The 19,647-nt window shown below is 41.4% G+C and overlaps 1 protein-coding gene across 1 annotated transcript; it reads right to left on the minus strand.

Annotated features, from left to right (window-relative positions):
- Positions 1–904: 904 nt before the first annotated feature.
- On the minus strand, positions 905–10,958 carry slc6a4a (solute carrier family 6 member 4a). The gene is made up of 13 exons (XM_083913404.1): positions 10,453–10,958; positions 9,085–9,219; positions 8,308–8,530; positions 5,506–5,644; positions 5,108–5,242; positions 4,899–5,002; positions 4,599–4,726; positions 4,249–4,361; positions 3,347–3,478; positions 2,825–2,924; positions 2,447–2,547; positions 2,173–2,340; positions 905–1,001 (listed from the first exon to the last, which is right to left on the minus strand). The coding sequence occupies exons 1-13, from the start codon at positions 10,922–10,924 to the stop codon at positions 927–929; spliced, it is 2,025 nt and encodes a 674-aa protein (XP_083769530.1). The 5' UTR covers positions 10,925–10,958; the 3' UTR covers positions 905–926.
- Positions 10,959–19,647: the final 8,689 nt, after the last annotated feature.

Consider the following 19,647-nt stretch of genomic DNA (forward strand, 5'->3'; position numbering starts at 1 on the left):
AGAATAAATACACACGTTATATTGCAGTTATAGAATGAATACACTTGGTTGGTCTGTTCTCTCTGTCATTCCTTTTTCCACTGGACATTATCATTATTAACAGTCTTTTTTTCATGCGTGCGCACACACACACACACGCGCACACGCACACGTACAGACGCACACACTCACGCACACACACACACACACACACACACACATACACACACTACCAGACAGTGCTTCACAGTGTAGGGGACTCATTGCAAATCCGTCCTTCGTCCAAGATGCCACCAAATAAACACAGGCCGACAGTCAACACAACATAACGACAGCTACAATATTGAAACATCTTCAGAAATATGAACAGAACAGATATTATATATTTGGCTTCAGTAACAGATACCTGAATTTTGCTACACATTGGAATGCATAACTTAACAGCTTAATATGAAAATGCAGCAATAAAGACTGAGAGAGGATTGAAATGTAACTATCTGGCCTTCTCCAACTGATTTCAATGTGTGGTATCTCCAGTTTATTGTCTACATAAACAGAGATCCTATCATACTTTCCATAATTGTATAAAATACTTGTTACAAATGTTATAACCTGAAGAAAGGTCGGCCACTAAATAACTTAGGTGACACTTGTGAGCAGGATGTTGACGCTGAAGGTAGTGAAACACCAGAGAACGCCTACAAAACGTAACCAGCATAAGGAACCAGAGTAAACAAAGCTGAATAAAGCTACTGCAGCCTGGCTCCACCTGACTGCACCAAGAATCCTAGATCTGGGTGTGTGACAGCTAAAAACAAGTGTAGGAGATTTATGTAAAAGAGGCAAAGACGGTGAAAGGTAGCCCCCTTGTCCAGTTGTTTTGCAGTTTGTCCAGAAGAGGGCGCTCTATGTCGCTAGAGTGGCACCTTCTTTTGGTCAGGGTTTGGTCAGACTGCATTGGTGACAATGAAGTTTCTGTGTTGGTCACCGCTGGGCTCTGGAGTGATGCTTTTTAACAAACGCTGTGAATAAAGAGACAGAGACAAACAGAGGGGAAAGTGAACGTCCAATAAACCAATACAAACACTTGTTTGGAACTGTCAAGGATCAAACCACAAAGCAAACCACAATTCTTGTGCCACTAATGTTACTGAAGTTTTGATTGACTTTAGACCTGTTAGAGACTGATGGTGTACCAAATTTCTACAGTGTGCTTATGCATTGTTTCAGTATGAGACCATGTAATGTTCAAACATGCCATTAATCATCATTTTGGTCCATAAAATGTCAAAAAATAGCAGAAAATGCCTGTTGCAATTTCACAGAGATTAAGCTGACATTAGTTGACAAGAATAGTATCCACACCTGAGTTTACTAGAGAGGGAACAGATGTCACATATAACAAACACACACAACCCCAGTCTTGCTACAAAGAGACATTTTGACCTCGCTCGGCCTCATTTGTCCCCGTGAGTTACACTGACACTGTCTTCTTTGACACTCACATGCACACAGGAACACACTGTGTTGACAGTGTGTGTCCGTGCCATTGTGTGCGCTGGCAGCCGTGTCAATATTGGTCAACAGCCAGATATGTCTTTCTACCAGCCTCTTTGATGTCTTCCTACCTTCTGTCAACTCTAACAAAATATACTACAAAGAGCAAATACACACCCACAGGAGAAAGAACTGGAGATCTCTCATCTCAGAGAGCCACAAAAAATAACAAACAGACGTGTCTCTTGAATACATTTTAAAGAGTAGATTCATCAATGATGCTGATTTGGCTACACCGTTTGTCATGCAGGATGCTCCGATGCTAAACTGCTGTTGGAGACTGAAGCCTGGTATTTAGGTTAGCCTATACCCTCAAATCTGGCAACGTAACAGCCTACACGTGCGTTGCAGAATGCGGCTGTGTGTGTCGTCAGGTGATGCCCTACGTGTACGCATGTGTGTGTAACATCTATGGGGCCTGGAAGGCGCCTTTGATCCAGTCATGTGTTCACTGCAGAGGGTAGACCCTGACGGTGCACGGAGAGGAAAGGAACAGAGGCAATCCCTGTTGTTGGAGAGGTATGAGTAGGGGAAACATAAGGCCAGATTGGGATATAGGCAAGAAGGAGAACGATGGACCCATATAGAAGAAACACTTGACATTGAATGGAAAGGAAACTAAATGAAATACTCTACCTGTTTGAATGTTCCCTTGGCATTGAGCAAGTGGTAGACCATATAAGCAGGCACACAGATGAATGAAGACACCCCGATGCAGTAGCCCAGGACCGTGGTCCATGGTGGGAAGTGGTAGTCGAACAACCTGACCTCTGGAGGGAAGGCCAGGAAACTGATGATGATAAACTGCATACGGGAATGGGAAAAAAAAAGGATCGAACCTCAGGATAAATATGACAAAAAACAAACAACTGCTGTATCTGTATGTAGCAATACTGTACACAAGCCTCACCAGCAGAAAGCAGGGGCAGATGGCCACCCAGCAGAGCCTCCAGAAACGACCCGGGTAGAAACCAAGCATTAGCTGGATGTCATTACAGAAACGGTTAGTACCTGGAAAACAAAAACACACACACGCACAATCACTACAAAGTATCAGGAGTGTGCGTCTTTATCTCTTTTCTCTCATGTGTCTTTGACTGAAACTACACAGAGAAAATAGACCAAGAGCCCAAGAGTCACTGTATTGTAATAAATCAGCACCCAAAGTTCCCAGTTTGTGCTCAAAAACAAACGTTAATACAGAATTGTGTCAACCTTCCCCAAACAACTTTTGCTGTCATTCCCAATAAGGTCTCAAATCACCACCATCGCCATTGCTCAAACTTGCCGTAGAACCAGGAAACAGCGATGACTTCGAGCAGGACCACGGTGATGACTGCGGGGCCTGTAGCGTACTCCTCAAACAGCTTCACCACAAACGCTCCTCCCTGACACAGCAGACAAGACAGAAGGGAGGCATTCCCGATAAGCTGTTTACAAACTACTCTTATGCGAGGCTTCATCTGAAAAGCCTAAGACAATGATTGGGGAACTTAGTTCAGGGTTGTAGATGAAAGGATTACTGCTCAGAGACTGTTTTAATCTGATTTCAGCTAATTGTCAACTGTGGTCCATCGCATTACTTAAAACAAAGCAGGGACATTTAAGATATGTTTGACCTACTTTATGGTCTATAATATGTTTGAATAGAAATTTAGAATGTGAGAAATTATGAGCATTAAATTAAGTCTTAAATTAATATTTCTTATTTGTAGCAGATTATCAGAATAAATAAATTGTGGAAAGCCAGGTGGGATAAATTATGGATTAATGATGTTTGCATGATGTTTTTATGTGGTTACAAACTTACATATGTGAGTGTGGAGAGAGCACCGAGGTAGCAGACGCACACCAGGCCGAAGACGAACCGCTCACGTCTCTTAGCCAGGGCGTGCGGGAACTCATCTATCATGGCAGTGATCACCCCCTCCAACCCCGCAAACTGGAGAGAGACGATCCCCAAGGAGGTGAGGGAGACAGAAAAAAGCAGAGAAAAGAACTCATCAGATGATGCAGAATGAAAAAAAAGAGGCAGAAGATTAAGAAAGGAGAAGAAAAAACAAAGCCTCTTATCTGTACATACGCTGAGAGCTTTTAGAATTTAAACGTGATTGCTAATCAGCTGTTTGATCTACCCAATCCAGCACTCTTTTGACAATCCACGGTACACTGATGAAAAACACCCAAAGACGCCATGCGTATCCTCTCCTTCGCACGGTGAAAAAAATTAAAGTTAAGCCGATCCAACATGAGTCCAAGTACAGCGACGTGTTTTGCAGTAATATCCTCAGTCATAAAATCGAGGAGCATAGCAACCCCAATGCTGATTCTACACTGATTATCAGCACCTGATAACTGCCTCGCGGGTCTCTCCAGCTGGCTGCCTCAAAGCAGATAAACACAGGCTTATGGAGACAAGATCACTCCACAACAGTGATATGAAAGTCCTATCACATTGTTTTCACTGACCGTTATCCAAAGAGTACAACAGGCAAACACAAGTCAAACAGAACACAGTATTTGCCTGTATGACAAGGCAAATATGAAACCTCTGTTTCTAGGTTTGAGAGTGCACACAAGAGCCGGGCAACAAAAGAATCAGGTCAATTACAACAAGGAGAGAGGAACATGTGAGGACGCAAACAGCAACAGAACACTCAAATTGGATGTCCTAACTTCTGCATTGAAATGAGTAATCAATAACAAACTTACCGTGCTATCCAGACCCAGCATAATGATCATGAGGAAGAAGATGATGGAAAAGAAAGTAGCAGCAGGCATATTTGCTATGGCTTCTGCATAAATGATAAACAGCAGACTGGGACCTGGAGAGGAGAAAGAAAAGCAGGTCAGAAGAGTTCATCTGAATTCATCCTGACAACTGCATCTTTGTCCAGAAGCACAAATGTGTGCAGTAGGTGTTTCATTCAATGTAATAATGAAACGCATGCTCTGTGCTCACATGGTGTCAAAGCATGCCCCATGTAAAGTTTGGTTAAATTAAATTTAGAATGCATTGGGACTTATGTATTTGGGATGGTGTTGGTGAACTGTTTTTCTACCAGCATTCTTGGCCACATCACCCACATCCTGGTGCCTCATCTCAGCCATGTAGCCCAGCACGGTAAAGATGACAAAGCCAGACAGAAAGCTGGTCAGACAGTTCACAGAGCTGGTGACCAGAGCATCTCTGAGATGGAGAGAGAAGTTTGAGTGGCAGGATGTTAGGGAGTTAAGGAGAACGTATGTGAGAAACATTCATCTTTGAGCCTCTGTAAAGTAAAAAGTTCTATCAAACCACTTAAAGGATTTCTGCAGAACTGAAATATATATTGAAACATGTGTTCAAGAAAAGTTCTCACTTGTAACAGTTGTTGTGAAACGGGTTGTAGCTGGCAAAGGCAAGGAGCACGCCGAACCCCGGACCCAATGAGAAGAAGATCTGAGCTGCTGCATCAATCCATACCTGAGCGAGTGTGTGGGGTTGTGCAAGATGTATGTTAAGAATTTTGTACAAAGACAAAACTGAGAAATCAAAGGCAGCATTTCTAGGTTGCACCAACTGACTTACTGTAGTACTAAGCAGTTTCTCCCAATCAGGTTTGAGATAGAAGACCACACCCCTCCACGCCCCTGGCAGAGTGGCCCCACGGACGAGCAACACCAGGAGGACCAGGTAGGGAAAGGTAGCAGTCACCCAAACTACCTAATGCAGAGAAAGGGAAAACCATTCACTTTTCTGCTGATGGACTCTTATGTGTCGTCAGTCATAACAGCTGATACCTGGTCGTCCTCAACAATGATTCTTTTACTGCCTTTCACTGACCATGTTGATGAATGAGATGACGAGATGATAGGAGAACAACCATCTTGTTCTCTGCCTCTCTGCCTCCATCACTCCCATCCATCCATCCATCCATACACTCTAACTAACATCCCCATTAGCCATGCAGGCGCCCTTTCGGTTACCTTTCCAGACGTCTTGACTCCTTTCCAGATGCTGAAGTAGACGATGGTGAAGATGAAGAGCAGGCAGAGAGCCAGCTGCCAGCTGACAGAGCCCAGCTGGTGCAGACCTGGGGAGAGGTGGACCTGCAAAACCTGGCGACTGGAGGGAGGACATGAGGCAGGAGGGATGTTGCCATTGAGAGGTGAGGAAGAAGAGGGCGCAAAGAGGGAGACAAGGCAATTGCAGTGGTGGGGTGACATAAGAGGAGATAGGTAGGAGATAGAAGGAGACATGAAAATCAACGGACAATGGATGAGAGTAGCGGAAGGAAGAAGGTACAAGGGCGGGAGAAGAATGTGACAGGATAAGAAGTAAGAATAAAAAGATAGAGTGTTTGGAGATTTGTAAAGAAAAGGAAAAGGATAGAGCATGGGAACAGCAACAGTAAGACATAACAAAAACATCAAAATGTCAAAATAAAGGTAAGAAGAAGATGAGAAAAATAAAGGTATGGGGAGGGCAGGGGGGGGGAACAAACAGGTATAAACTCATTCATCTACATTACACACATTAATGAGCAGCAATGAAAGTTCCTCTTAGGGAAATAATAGGGAGACTAGATACTGTAAATGACGTAAGAGAGCCTCGACTGACTTTATCGCAGTTTACAAGCCACAGTGAAAGAAAAACCATTACAGGGCAAAAAAGACGGCGGGTGAAATGAACAGTGAGGTTAACATCTGGTCACAGGTTAAGCACACAGAGCTCCGACGATAAAACAGAGACGTGATTTATGTTGAAAACAGGAAATTCTGGCGCCAGGCTGAGTTGCGGAATTCGTTACTTTAAAACCTATTAGGAAAAGTCAACTACGGATAAACCCGGAATCTGTCTCAGTGGACAGACTCGGGCACGGTCGAGTGAGCAGCTGATAAGTCCCAAAGCAGTCAAGAATAAATTTTTTTTAAAAAAAAGCTCAGGTTTTACATTACAGTAAACCAAATATGCACACCACTGCAGTTAATTACTGCGAGCATGCCAAAGACTGATTCACACTTAGAATAATATAAATAATCAGTTTCAATTTCATGTCAGAAATGTTGTTTTTCAGATAAAAGAGCATATTTTTACCTGGGGGATTCAGGGAATGAAAATGTTAAAATCTTTTTTATATCATCCAATAATCCAAAGACCCACCAGCTTTTTCTCTCTGCTGCCTCTCTCGTCCTGCACCTGTTTCCTTAACTAAAGGGCTAGTTTGCACGTTGTCATGCTAATTCAGAATGAACCGAGATATTCTGATTTGTTGTAAATATCTATTTAAGCACAAATTGTTTGCTAGTCAACAGAAGGGAAAATTAAATCCCACCTTTACAACAAATACAAAATAATTTACTTTTAGCATTGAACCTAATACACAAACATATCGCATGACTTAAAGTGAAATTCCGGCGAAAAAATCATCCCAGGTGTTTTTTGGCGAATACACTCATTAAAGGAGCCATTGAGACATTTTTTTCATGTAAAACTATTTGCAGAGATATCCCGGACAGTCGCTAACAGTTGAATGCAGCTAAAACACTGATTAGCTCGGGGCAGCACGGTGATGGCATTAAAACTGCTTTTTTGACCACTAACATTGCTCATGATAAAATCAAACCTCTGCAGTAACATGATGAGAGTCCTTACACATTAACCGAAGCATCAATGGGCTCCTTCCTTTTGGATCACATTTTGTCATTGACTTGAATGGACTTTACTATGAGAGGAGCTGGTACCGGGGCCAGCAGGTAAGCCTTTCAAAACACTCTCTAACTACATTGTTGGTGCTTCCGTTAATGTGTTAGGACTCTTATCATGCTGCTGCAGAGGTTTGGTGTTATCATGAGCAGTATTAGTGGTTAAAAAAGACATTTTAATGCATTCACCGTGCTGCCCTGAGCAAATCAGTGTTTTAGCTGCATTCAGCCGTAAGCGACTCCGGGATATCCGGTATATCTCCATTAATAGTTGGTACATGAAAAGAATTGTCTCTTTATGGTGTATTTGATGAGTGTATATGCCGAAAAACACCCTGTGATAATTTTATGCCGGAATTTCACTTTAACTGACACCTGTTTATCTGCACATTAATGTTGATATATTATATTCTTCGACTAGTTATAACTATACATTTAGTACATCATTTATGCAGCTTTGGGATACATCAGAAGCACACGTTAAAGCAGGAAGACAATTATCATTCTATTTTGCCATGACACCGAGCCTCCTATCATCCAACCATCATCTTAGCTGAGCTCCAGTTGGCTGCTATTTATAGAGCTCCATCCTCAGAAATCTAATCGACCAAGTCAATGCCAGCGTCTATCAAATAAAGTCTATCAAATAAAGTCTATCAAATGAAGCTGCCTCTCTAAATTCTACGGTTGGTATCTGGTACAAAATCTTCAGCTTTGCGTTTTATGTGTATCTTTAGTTAACTGTCACATTAAAAACACATTGAGTTGCCTTGGTATGAAATGCGCTATATAGATAACGATGCCTTGCCTAAATATCATGTGTGAGGATATGTCGTATTACTCCTGAATCACTCCTGTACTTCTAACCACCTCAGGAGAGATCAGGGATTCTTACTGTTAAATTCTGATAACTAAGCAAGTGAAATTTTGGAGCGAGCGATGGCAGTAAATCTGTCAGGGCACTTAAGCACCAGAACCGACCCCATAATCGCTCACTGGAAGTCATCCTCCCTCCTTCACTTGACGTCTCCCTCCTGTGTAGCTCTCCCCCTACGCCTCTACATCCGACTTACATGCACTTACGTATAGAACTCCTCGGCGGGGGAGGTGGAGGAGTTGGACCACGTCACGTTGTGGTCGCCGGACATGTAACGGTTGCAGTTGGCTGTGTTCCAGCTGTTTGTGCATGTAGTCCAGGGCAGGGTGGGCCGAAATGATGATAGCAGATAGTACAAGGCCCAGGCCATGATGGTGTTGTAGTAGAAGGCTATGTAGAGGGCTATGATGCAGATGGCAAAGCCAATACCTGGTTGAGGGGAAAACATGATTGTTAGCACAAAAATAGCAGTTAACAACAATTAAAACAGGAACTTTCTTGATCACAAACTTCCCATAAAACGTTTTATTGAGAATAAAACAATGATGTGTAGAATGTGGCACCAGTCAGTCACTCAGTCTTGGAGAGACATCAGTGGTGTTTTCAAGCTAATTCAAGTTGCTATTGGGTAAGTGGGTGACATTTCCGAACAACAACAACCAACATACTATCACATTTCTGAGCATCTGGCATTTGGCGTGGAAATGTGACAATTTCCATAACAGAGAGTCAGTACATCCCATTAAATGAACAAGACCCTAGGGATGCTCTTCAAAGGAACTGTACCGAGGGGGACAAGGAGGTTAAATGAGCTGTCTCTCAGCATCTGACTCTGTCCTTCTCCGTATTTTTGTTCTCCTACTGCCAATTTTCCTGCTTGTGAGCGCTGTTCTTCTCATGTTCCTACTTTTCAATCCTTTCCAAGCGATTGCTATTAACTCATTTCTTCATCTGTTCTGTTTTCTCTCCGCTCCTCCTGTTACCTTTGAAGATGGGGCAGATGTGTTTCCAGATGGAGATGCAGCCGCTGCGGTGGAACTGGCCGAGAGCCAGCTCCATGTAGAAGAGAGGGACGCCTCCGAACACCGCCATCAACAGGTAGGGCAGCAAAAAGGCTCCTGGGCAGAGACCATTCGCCAAAGCCATTCGAGGAGCGAGAGAGGGGATTAGGGGTTGGAAACATGGGTTGAGAAGAAAGAAAGAAAGAGTTATGGACGAACGCTAAAAAGTCAATTACACTCATGGGAAATGCTACTCGTTCACACTCCATCTGTAATCTCAGTAGGCCTTTGAATAACTCCCAATCTACAAGAACCAAGAACATTAAAAAGCACTCTGTGAAAATCATTAAGTATTGTAAGTACCCTATGATTTACATAACCATAGTCCATTCAAAGACAACAGCGCATGCTTGCCAAGTTTCATGTAACTCTCCATTTAATGTGGAAACACACAGTAAGAAGGTCATTTTGTTTAAATTCTACGATGACAAATTAAGACTGCGACATTGGCTGCTAGGTAAGGAAAGTGCAAACCGAACATGAACAGTTTGATAACACATCTCTCTTTCTTTCCTTCTCTCTGATTATCAACTTATTTTTTGTGCATTTGTGGGAGGGCTAGTGTGTGTCTCGTGTGGCTTTGTGACACCAAAGCAAAGATAAGGGTTGATTGAGCAGCTGCCTGGGAGACAGGTTATTAAGCAAGGAGAAAGAGACTGAAGGCGTTCTCATAAAAACCACAATTAATACTGTTGCCTCTATCAAGTGTCTCCCAGTCCCCATCTCTACCTCGCTCCGTGAGACACACACAGAGCACAGGAAATTGCAAAGATTTTATTATTGCAAATTCAATAAAAGTGGAAAGGGAGGCCCTGTTTACCGCTAGGTGAGGATAGGGCAGTAACAGAGCGCAGGCAGACCACACAGATGTTGTGAAAACATAAGCTTTTTGTACACTAGATTGTGCAAGAAATGAGCTGAAACCAGTGCTATTCATAAACAAGTATGTTAACTGCGGCACTCTTACAGGTCTACGCCCTTTTTTATTCAGCCGTTTGTTTTGCAGAAATGATGTTCTACCAGATATCTCCATCTACCTCCATCTTCAATGATGGAAAAAGTTACAGGGCAGTGAACTGACTTACTTCAGCTGCTGCATATATTGTGAATTATTACTGACTATTGTGAAGGCACAGTGTACGCTGCAGTGCAGTTCAAACCGTGAAATAGCCTTCTCTACTTTCTTTTTCTTAAAATTCAGTTTATTCTAGCATCTCCTGTACACCGATCTCCACCCCACACCACTCATTATCTTCCTCTTCCCCTTTCAAACAGCTTTTGCCTGCTCACCTCCTCCATTTTGGTAGCAGATGTAAGGGAAGCGCCAGACATTTCCCAGGTCCACAGCGTAGCCGATCACAGAGAGCAAGAAGTCCATCTTCTTGCTCCAGGTTTCTCTTGGCCTCTCCAAGCTGGTTTGTTGGACAACCAGAGTCCTGAGGCCTCCCAGTGGCACTGAGGACCCGGTTCCTCCTCCGGGCGCAGAGGCTGTACCTCCAGAGCAAGCCGCGCTCCCCGGTCCCTCCCTGGGACTTTGCGGGGTGGATGTGGTGAAGCCATTGGACACCTGCTGTCCAGATTCAGAGGTCAGGCTCTTGGGTCCTCTCTCTGCGAGACCATCAGCCAGCATCAGTTTACCATTTTCCTGCTGTGTCCCCTCCTCTTCTGCGCCAACCTCCGCTCTCCCTTTCTCCCTCTCTCCCCCGTTCTCCCCCTTGTCCTTTGTCAACATGCTCGTCAGCATCATATCTTTTGTCTCCATTGGGTCGTGTTGATGTTGGTGTTGGCGAGGCGGTTAGGGGTGGAGAGAGGTTCTCAGTGACGATGAAGGGAATGCTGCTCTGCTGTCTGATATGGCGCCCATGAGGGGAACAGAGGGGTTAGGAGAGCGAGGGACTGGCACAACGATGATGTAGTGACAAATTTGGTAGAAAATGGGACTGTCCTTCTTGGACAGGTAAAGGAAACAAGGAACAGGAGAGACGAGATTAAAAAAATAGAGAATGGGGCCAGAATGAGGGGAGGTGCGTGTATGTGGGAGAGGACTGAAATGTGTAAGAGTCTGTTGAGCAAGAAGGAATAAGAGCAGGCAGCTACGACAGACAGACGAGGGTACACAAGAGGAAAGATGTGTTTGAACAGGATGTGGCCAACAGAAAAGTTACAAGAATCTTGGATCTTCTCCACAAACTGCTCGTCCTCGGAGACACTCAGTGATGGGGCAAACTGCAACACAGAGAGAAAATCCACAGATAAGTCACAGGAAAAGAGCTATTCAGCTCCAAATGACTTGAGTAAACTCATGACAGAATCTACAAGACATAAGCGCCTGAACTACAACAACAAAATACACTACCAGATCTGGTCTTATGTGTTTTACCTACAGTGTTGTGAGTAATTTAACCGCCATAACGTGAGACGAAAAATACATTTGAATGTCCCTAAAAGGAGTACTACAAATTAAGGAGATTGTGCTGGCACATGCTGATTTTCTTGTCCCAATGTTTCTCTTCCTACAGTCTCTCAGTTGCATAACCTGTTTCTTATCTGATCAAAGTCCTATAATGAGGAGACGTTAGATATATAGTCACACGCAACAGCAGCAGTTTTGAAGGAAGGAAACACGAGAGAAGACCTTATAAGGCAGAGAACTAAAGTGGAGATGTTGACACAAAAACAACATAGATTATAAAAGCGTGTATTAAAGATTCAACATGTAGATGGTATAAAAGTCATAGGCTCAACAGGTTTGCACTCATTTTTTTGGTGTGTGTGTGTGTGTGTGTGTGTGTGTGTGTGTGTGTGTGACATTCACTTAGCAGAAAAACAGATTTGTGACAAAAATCTGTATTAATTATTTAAATTAATGGTTTGATAACTAGCTAACTACCTTATATTGAATGTGTATGAGTGCAGTACATTTAGATTTAGACGTAATTTCAACTGCACAAACTACTTCAGGTGTTTTAAATGACTGAATGTATCTGTAAATGGTGTAAGATGAATGCAGCACATGTTTCATTATTTCTTAAATAAATGCAAAATTCGAATTACCTGGTATAACAAATCAAATTGAAACCAAGACTACATGTGAATATTATTATAGTTTTTGCCCATTGTGTGAAGCATGCAAGAGGTAAATGAGATGTGGCAAAATAAAAAAATGTGCTTTAAATCAAATTAAATATTGTACATATTCAGTACAAACTCTTTTACAGCTTCTCCTTTACTTAGTTTTACTTAAATTCGATTTAAACTAAAAGGAAAAATGCTGCTATGTATGGATAAAATATCTTTAACACTGCCAATAAATTACACTTACGGTACAGAATAGTCATTCCTTTTTCGGCAGCACATTCACATATATTCAACACGCGTCCAAAATGCTGTCACAAGACTAATGGGTCAAACTGAGAGAGCCATTTCAAAGTGGATTACATTGTTTATAGTGTTAGCTCGATTAGTAATGAATGCCAGAATGTAGGAAGACTCAATTTACACGGAACGCCATTATCTTAATTAAGAACGAGTGTCCGGCAGTTTTACACGGCACGAAATTCACTCCCCGCGCTCACATCTGACTACCACGCAACCAAGATCCTGTCATGTACCTGGACTCTGGGGAAGAAAAGAAACACTGGCTGACTTCCCATTCAACACAAACATTTTTCTCATACAAACCACGCTTTTTATTTCCTGATGAAAGCAATAAGAAGTTCACAACAACGACTTCATTTCCTTCCGAACCAGCAACTCTGACAAAAGTACAGTACGCTCCTCCTGCTCCTCGGACATACTTTAGGAGCTTAAACTTGATGGGAAACCTGACTGTTTCTCCTTGAAAGTTATCAACTTAACAAAAAAACCAGCAACCTGAGGATGATGTGAAAAGTTAATGCGCTTCAACAAAAAGAAAGTATGCCCGTGAAAAGTGTTATCTTCTTCTCTACTTCACTCACGGTTATCTATAAAGCACAATATGTATCAGCTGTCACAGCGCCTTACAATAGAAAAACAAACAATGGTAAATGGCTAGGTGATATTACTTAATCCGAATGTGTGGACACACTTTATCCCTGTCTGAAAAAATACATAAAGAAGTTACATACATACACATTTTTCCGTTATTCATGTATCAACTCTACAGAGTAATGCTGCGAAGTTAAAGTCATTAGTCATTACCGGATATCAAACATTATAAGTTATTTTTTAACCTTTAGCTTTCCACGGTGACGTCTTTAATAAAGAAAGTTAGATAAAGAAGATTTGAGCAAAGATAAACTGAAAGAGGACGTGCGAGGGAAATACCAATCATCTATAATAAAACAATCCCCATTAAAATGTAGACACGCTTTTGAGCCATCTCTTATCTTATTGAACTCTGCGTTAACTTAAGACAAATCATTAGTTTCTTACGCTGACACTTTTGGGTTAAACACATTGAAATGACCAGCAAAGTGAAGACACAATAGTATTTTAACCTGACTCACATGCATCCCATACGTTACCTTCAGAGATGGTCAATGAGGACAAGTAGAACCTGTGGCGGCTAAAAGATAGAGCAGCAGCAACTTCTACCCAAAACTTCAAGAATCCTGTGGTGTTGCAAAAACTTGCCAGAGAAACAGCGTGCACTAGCACATCAGGACACAGTGTTTGCCCATTGAGCTCTCCAACCTCTCTCATTTCTCTCCCTCTCTCTCTCCCTCCCTTGTTGTCCCTCTCTCCCTGACTTGCAAACCGCACACACTTACACACATGCCGCGTTCAGAGACGCACAGCCACTCAGACATATGCGGGGATGGATGCATGGATGCATGCGCTCAGACAGAGGATGCTGGACAAACATTATGCAAGCACGGACACGCACGCTTTGAAGCTTGGTTTGATACATACAATAACAACAACACAAAGAGAAATAATGAAGTGGAGAGCAGCTCCCACACAGTATGGTCATGGCAGAGCTCTCATTAAAGCATGCACATAATAACACAATCACACACGCACACGCACGCACACACACTGTGGACAGGGGAAGTCCTACTTTTGAATAGCTGTGTGCCAATGTAAGGGCTCTGTGTCAGGGTGATACTAGCTACCGTCTGTTTTGCACGCACACGCACACACACACACACACACACACACACACACACACACACACACACACACACACACACACACACACACACACACACACACACACACACACACACACACACACACACACACACACACACACACACACACACACACACACACACACAGCCTGTAAAGCCCATACATTTTTCCACTTTACTGAGCTCATTAAGCCTTTACATTCCTCTCATTCGTCAATCTTTAGTCCCCTCCTTCCTTTTTCTCTCTTCTACTTTTCAAGTTCTTTGCTGGTGTAATCATACACACCTGCTGCGGAGAGATTAGACTGTTGGTGCTTTGACACCTGTTGCCCATCATTTTTTGAGCCCTGTTGGGCTATATATTATCAAAACAATATATAAAAATGTCTACCATATAGATTTTTCTACATCATGTCTAGCACAATGCAGCCTATCTGTGTTATGGTATTATTTCTGACATTATGACAACACTTTACCTTCTGACCCTTACATGTTATGTTCATTTTGCACTCAAGTTCTTATAAGAATGAGAAACTATTGGTTTTGTTAGTATTCAATTCACAACGGAGTATACAAAAATACCATGTGGTAGTTCATAAACTATTTATTTAATGTACAACCAGAAAACATGTTCTTTTGTCATAATAAATATATTATTACCGAGAAATGAAATCACCTATATGGGGATAGAATATTTTGGCCAAATTGTTTAGCCCTATATTCAAGTGTAAGGTATTTTTTCACATGTATAAAAGGTAAATGGAATTATCTGAAAAAAAGGGCAATTTTTGGTCAATTTACAAGCCGACTGCTGTGTGTTTAAAATGTATTACAAAGCTGTTATGATAAAAGCTAGTTTCTCCTTACTGAACATAATGTCAGACAATTAAGACCGCTGCTGGTGTTATTGTAAGTTCAAGTGTGTGTGACTCCCTGACTCATGTTGCTGACTGCACTCTGCTGTGGTGCTGGGCAGCTCCAGGTCGGACTGCATGTAGCCACTCTTGCCTTTAAATATACTCCCCCAGGTTATTGCTGCAATTTGAGCATTTTTTCCTGCTTAAGTAAAGTTTAAATACATAAGTTGCATACGCTGTACTGTGTCACAACAGTAAAGCGTCTTATTTAATCATTCACTTCACTTTAAAGAAACTTACATAAAACCTATGTAAAAGCAGTCCAAAACTTATACAGGCAGGCACGAGCACAAACATGCAAACACTTTCCCACACATACCCATGTGGCACAGACTATTTTCAGTTGATTTAGAGCAATCTTAAATTGTCATTTATGAAATGCGTAATGAGTAATTAAACTGTATTTCATGCTGGGATTTGAAAGTCTCCACATCATGAAATGTATATCAGCTCGTGAGCATTTGCTTCTGAAATCCCCAAGATATCCCAGAGGGCGCCTGCTCAGTGTATCTTTTACTCTAAAACAACTCCTAAAGCTTTGGGCTCTATGCCAGCTTTTATAACCTAGCTATTTTGAAACACAGACCCACACCCTGTAGTCTGGGTGATAGACGTCAGGAATGGTTGTGTAAAAAAAAATGTGCTTCTCCACTTTGGCAACTGTCAGGGGGGGTGGGTCCTGAATAGTTTTGGACTTGAGACAATGGCAAGTGAAAAATAAAAAGTTCCAAAAATGTCAAATCTAAACTAGTATCTATCTGAAATCTCTGTCAGTCCATCGATCTATATAAGACTGACCAAAAGACGATTTCTGGAGGGTGATATCACACTCTTAACTTTGAGGACTGGAATGTATCAGTGCTCTCTGGTGGACAAACTACTGCAATGTCTTGTTACTACTGGCCCACATTTACGCTGACACAATTCTGTGAAAAGCTTGGCATATATGTTACTTTAATGATTTAGCTCTGCTAGATGTCTGTCTGTTGCTATACCAAGTATTTCCATGGACAAATCATCCAATTTATATATTGTTTAAAAATAAAAAACAATCTTCCTTCAATTTAGCTCTTAAGGTATGCGTCGTCAATATTTTGTCTCATTCACTCACAGACAAGGAGCAAAGCAGCCCCCTCTTCAATTGACACAAACACTTGTTCTGTATTCTTAGACATGCACACATAAAGCAGGAGGGAGAGAGAGAGGCAGAGAGAGAAAGGGGGGGGGGGAGAGAAAGAGAGATAGAGCAAGCGGACAAAGTAATTATTGAGTACTAATTTATGAAATCCTTCTTTTGCTCTGTTGGTTTTTGACTTTGCGGGCTATAACTTCCCATGTCGACCTGACATCATGCCAACTTAAGCCCTGGCTAATTGAAAAATAAACAGCGCAGACAGACATGGGGAACCGTTTAGTACATTAGGTGGCTGGCCTGAAAGCCTTTACACTGCTGCCACATCTGCACAAACAACACTCAACTAGTCCGTGGTACTTGTAGTACTTTAAGAGGAAACTACTCCCAGGAGAAAAGAAAAAACACTTTTGTCTTTTACATGTCCCAGATTGTGGGGCAGCCTGATAAGTAGACATGCAAACACATTTTAAGTGGCAAATTGTCAAGACATGCACAGTAACGTGCCCAGAGGGAGATATTTACTTCCATTTGCTGTGTAACAGTTGCACCAGATGTTGGGAAATGTTAATGTGGGTATTAATAAATTATGGCTATTTTGCTTTTACCATGACCATGACTTAGCCCCTTCGTGCACCCAGTACAACTCTAAAATACACTAACAATAATCACTCTTAGACGTTGATCACCATTGATTAACACAGTCATGTTGTTGTCACAGACTCAAACACATGTGGTCATGCATTAAAGGACCTTCTCTTTCAGCATGCATCACTAATTTGGTGGCTGATATTTAACGTTGGAGTTATTGTGGTTTATTACCTTTAGTTTTTGTTGTTCTCCTGCTGTCTTTCTTATAGACGCGGACCTCACTGCTACAGATTCATAAACCCCCGCCTTGATGTATCAGCTTTGTCATCATCACCTGCAAGAACATGACTGTAACATATTCCTTCATCCTAGTCGGTGCATGGCCCTAGTCCAGGGGTCTGCAACCCGTGGCTCTTCGGCCGCATAAGGCTCTTTAGCCCTTTTTCAGTGGCTCCCTGTAGCTTTGCCAAAAAAATAACATTGAAATAAATAGCATATTTTTTTGGCACAGTAGACAATCTTGCAAAGGAAACACCTGTAATCTTGGATTTCAAGGTGATTTAAAAAAAGAAAATGTTATGTCAAACTAAAACATGCGTCACATCCTTGGTCTATGGCCCAGCGCCTTTCACTGCAGGTGGCTAATCTTGAGTTTCAGACACATGCTGTATGCCAACCATGGATAAATCCATCCTCCATCAGAGGAAAATAGTGTCAGTAGACATTAGTTTTGCTTTCACATGATGATGTCTTACCTGTATGCTTGATATGTGGTGAGAAATTAGCGAACAACAACAATTTTATAACAGGTAATAATAGGAATAAAATGTCAACACTTTTCTTTATTGTTGTTCTATAATTTCATAATTATCATATAACTATATATAAACCTTTATAATATTGTCAAATATGCTTTGCGGCTCCAGGGAAATTTTAATAGGTGGAAGAGGGGGCAAAATGGCTCTTTCGATAGTAAAGGTTGCAGACCCCTGCCCTAGTCTAACGTCCTCTGTGTTTGAGCTTACATATGAAATTGCAGTCCAATTCACAGAGCATACCATAAATAAATAATAGAGTTAAGGGGAAAAAGCAGGTTGGATTTTGCATTTTTGATGCCAGTTTTCATTCAAAGAATTGGTGGTATATACATGCATACCATCCTAAGGTAGAAACATCACACTGGTGTCACAAGGGGAAAAAAGGATATGGGCAACTATAGACATAAGACCCTGCGCGGTCATAGAATGATAGACTGCACTACTACTACCTTCCAAAACAATGGCCTGCCAGCACACCTAAGGGGATTACTGTCTTACACCTTAATTACAGATATAAGCTGTCGCCCTGCCACAAGCTGAGGGCCATCCAGTGAAACAACACCATGTTTACGTGTTTTTTGTGATTATTAACTAATGTGGCTATGGCTACTATTGTCATTTGTTTGCTTTGGCATTATATGCACTGTCTTTTAATGCCAATAAAGATTGAATTGAATTTGAATTAAACTCGCTCACTATTGTTACGTGCAGCCACTAAAAATGAAGACAAACTTTAGGGTATCTATTATAGGGTATCTATTGTATTATAGGTTGCTTATCTGAGTGTATTGAAGGGTTCAGATGGTTCAGCAGGACAACCATGAGCTGCAAGTACAGAAAGCATCACATAATACTGCTGAGGGTTTTTTTTAAATCTTTTTAAGTCCGCCAGTCAATTCGGAGGCTACTGACACAAATCAAGTGTTAATATCTGAACACCTGTTTGGACATCACTTACGCGAGGTTATCAAAATGTCAGCATCAGACACAAGACATCACAATTCTCAAAGCTGGACAACATGTCGTAATGAACGGCTTTAGGCAGAAAAACTAATAATGAATATGAAAACAGCACATCATGAGGCAAGGAGGATGATTTTGAAATGCATGAAGCAAAGTGCATATTGCTAAAGCTAAACGAATGGCTTCAGTGTCATGATGTGACTCTAATAAACATAAAACATTTTCCAGGCCACCTTTAGCTGCAAACATAACCAGCTCATTACTTATTTGAGACATGATTATAAGGGCATAGGCTATTTGCTGTAAAGATTCCCCATAGATATGATAGGATGTTTCCTTTCCCCAATAGATTTCTGAGAGGAAATAAATATCAATAATTCAAAAAAGTTGAGGGTTATGGCTTGAGTTGTTTTTAAAAAAAAAAAAACTGCTTTATGCCCACATTTTGCTCATGGGAGAACATGAAAATATCATATAAAAAGTTACAACTACACACAACTCTGCCATGACCAAAATTAGTGGATAGGCAGACAGACGGACAACAAATTGATAGTTAGTCAGTAAAGCAACAAGCTTTTACACGGTTTCCCCTCTCTGAGCCTCTCTCAGACTATATAATACATACACTGAAGTAGTTGAATAGTAAACATTCATTGTATGCCTCATCTTATTAAACAGAGGGAAGAGACCATCTTTTAATTAAAACAAAAGCAAACTACAGATGTCATTTAGTTACTGTGTCAAATGAGAATTTGAATTTGGGCTTATATTTGTTCATACCTTCAAGCTAATTATACATAAAAACATAGACTCTCCCTAATCAAATAGCTAATTCCCAGCTCTAACAGATAATATAACCAGTCAGATTTAGAATGCCTAGAGGTGACAGATGAGGATGAATGACGAAAAGAAATATAAACTCACAATAAAGTTTACACAGAAAATCC

This window comes from Echiichthys vipera (assembly GCF_963691815.1).
Source record: "Echiichthys vipera genome assembly, chromosome: 5".
Classification (NCBI taxonomy): Eukaryota; Metazoa; Chordata; class Actinopteri; order Perciformes; family Trachinidae; genus Echiichthys; species Echiichthys vipera.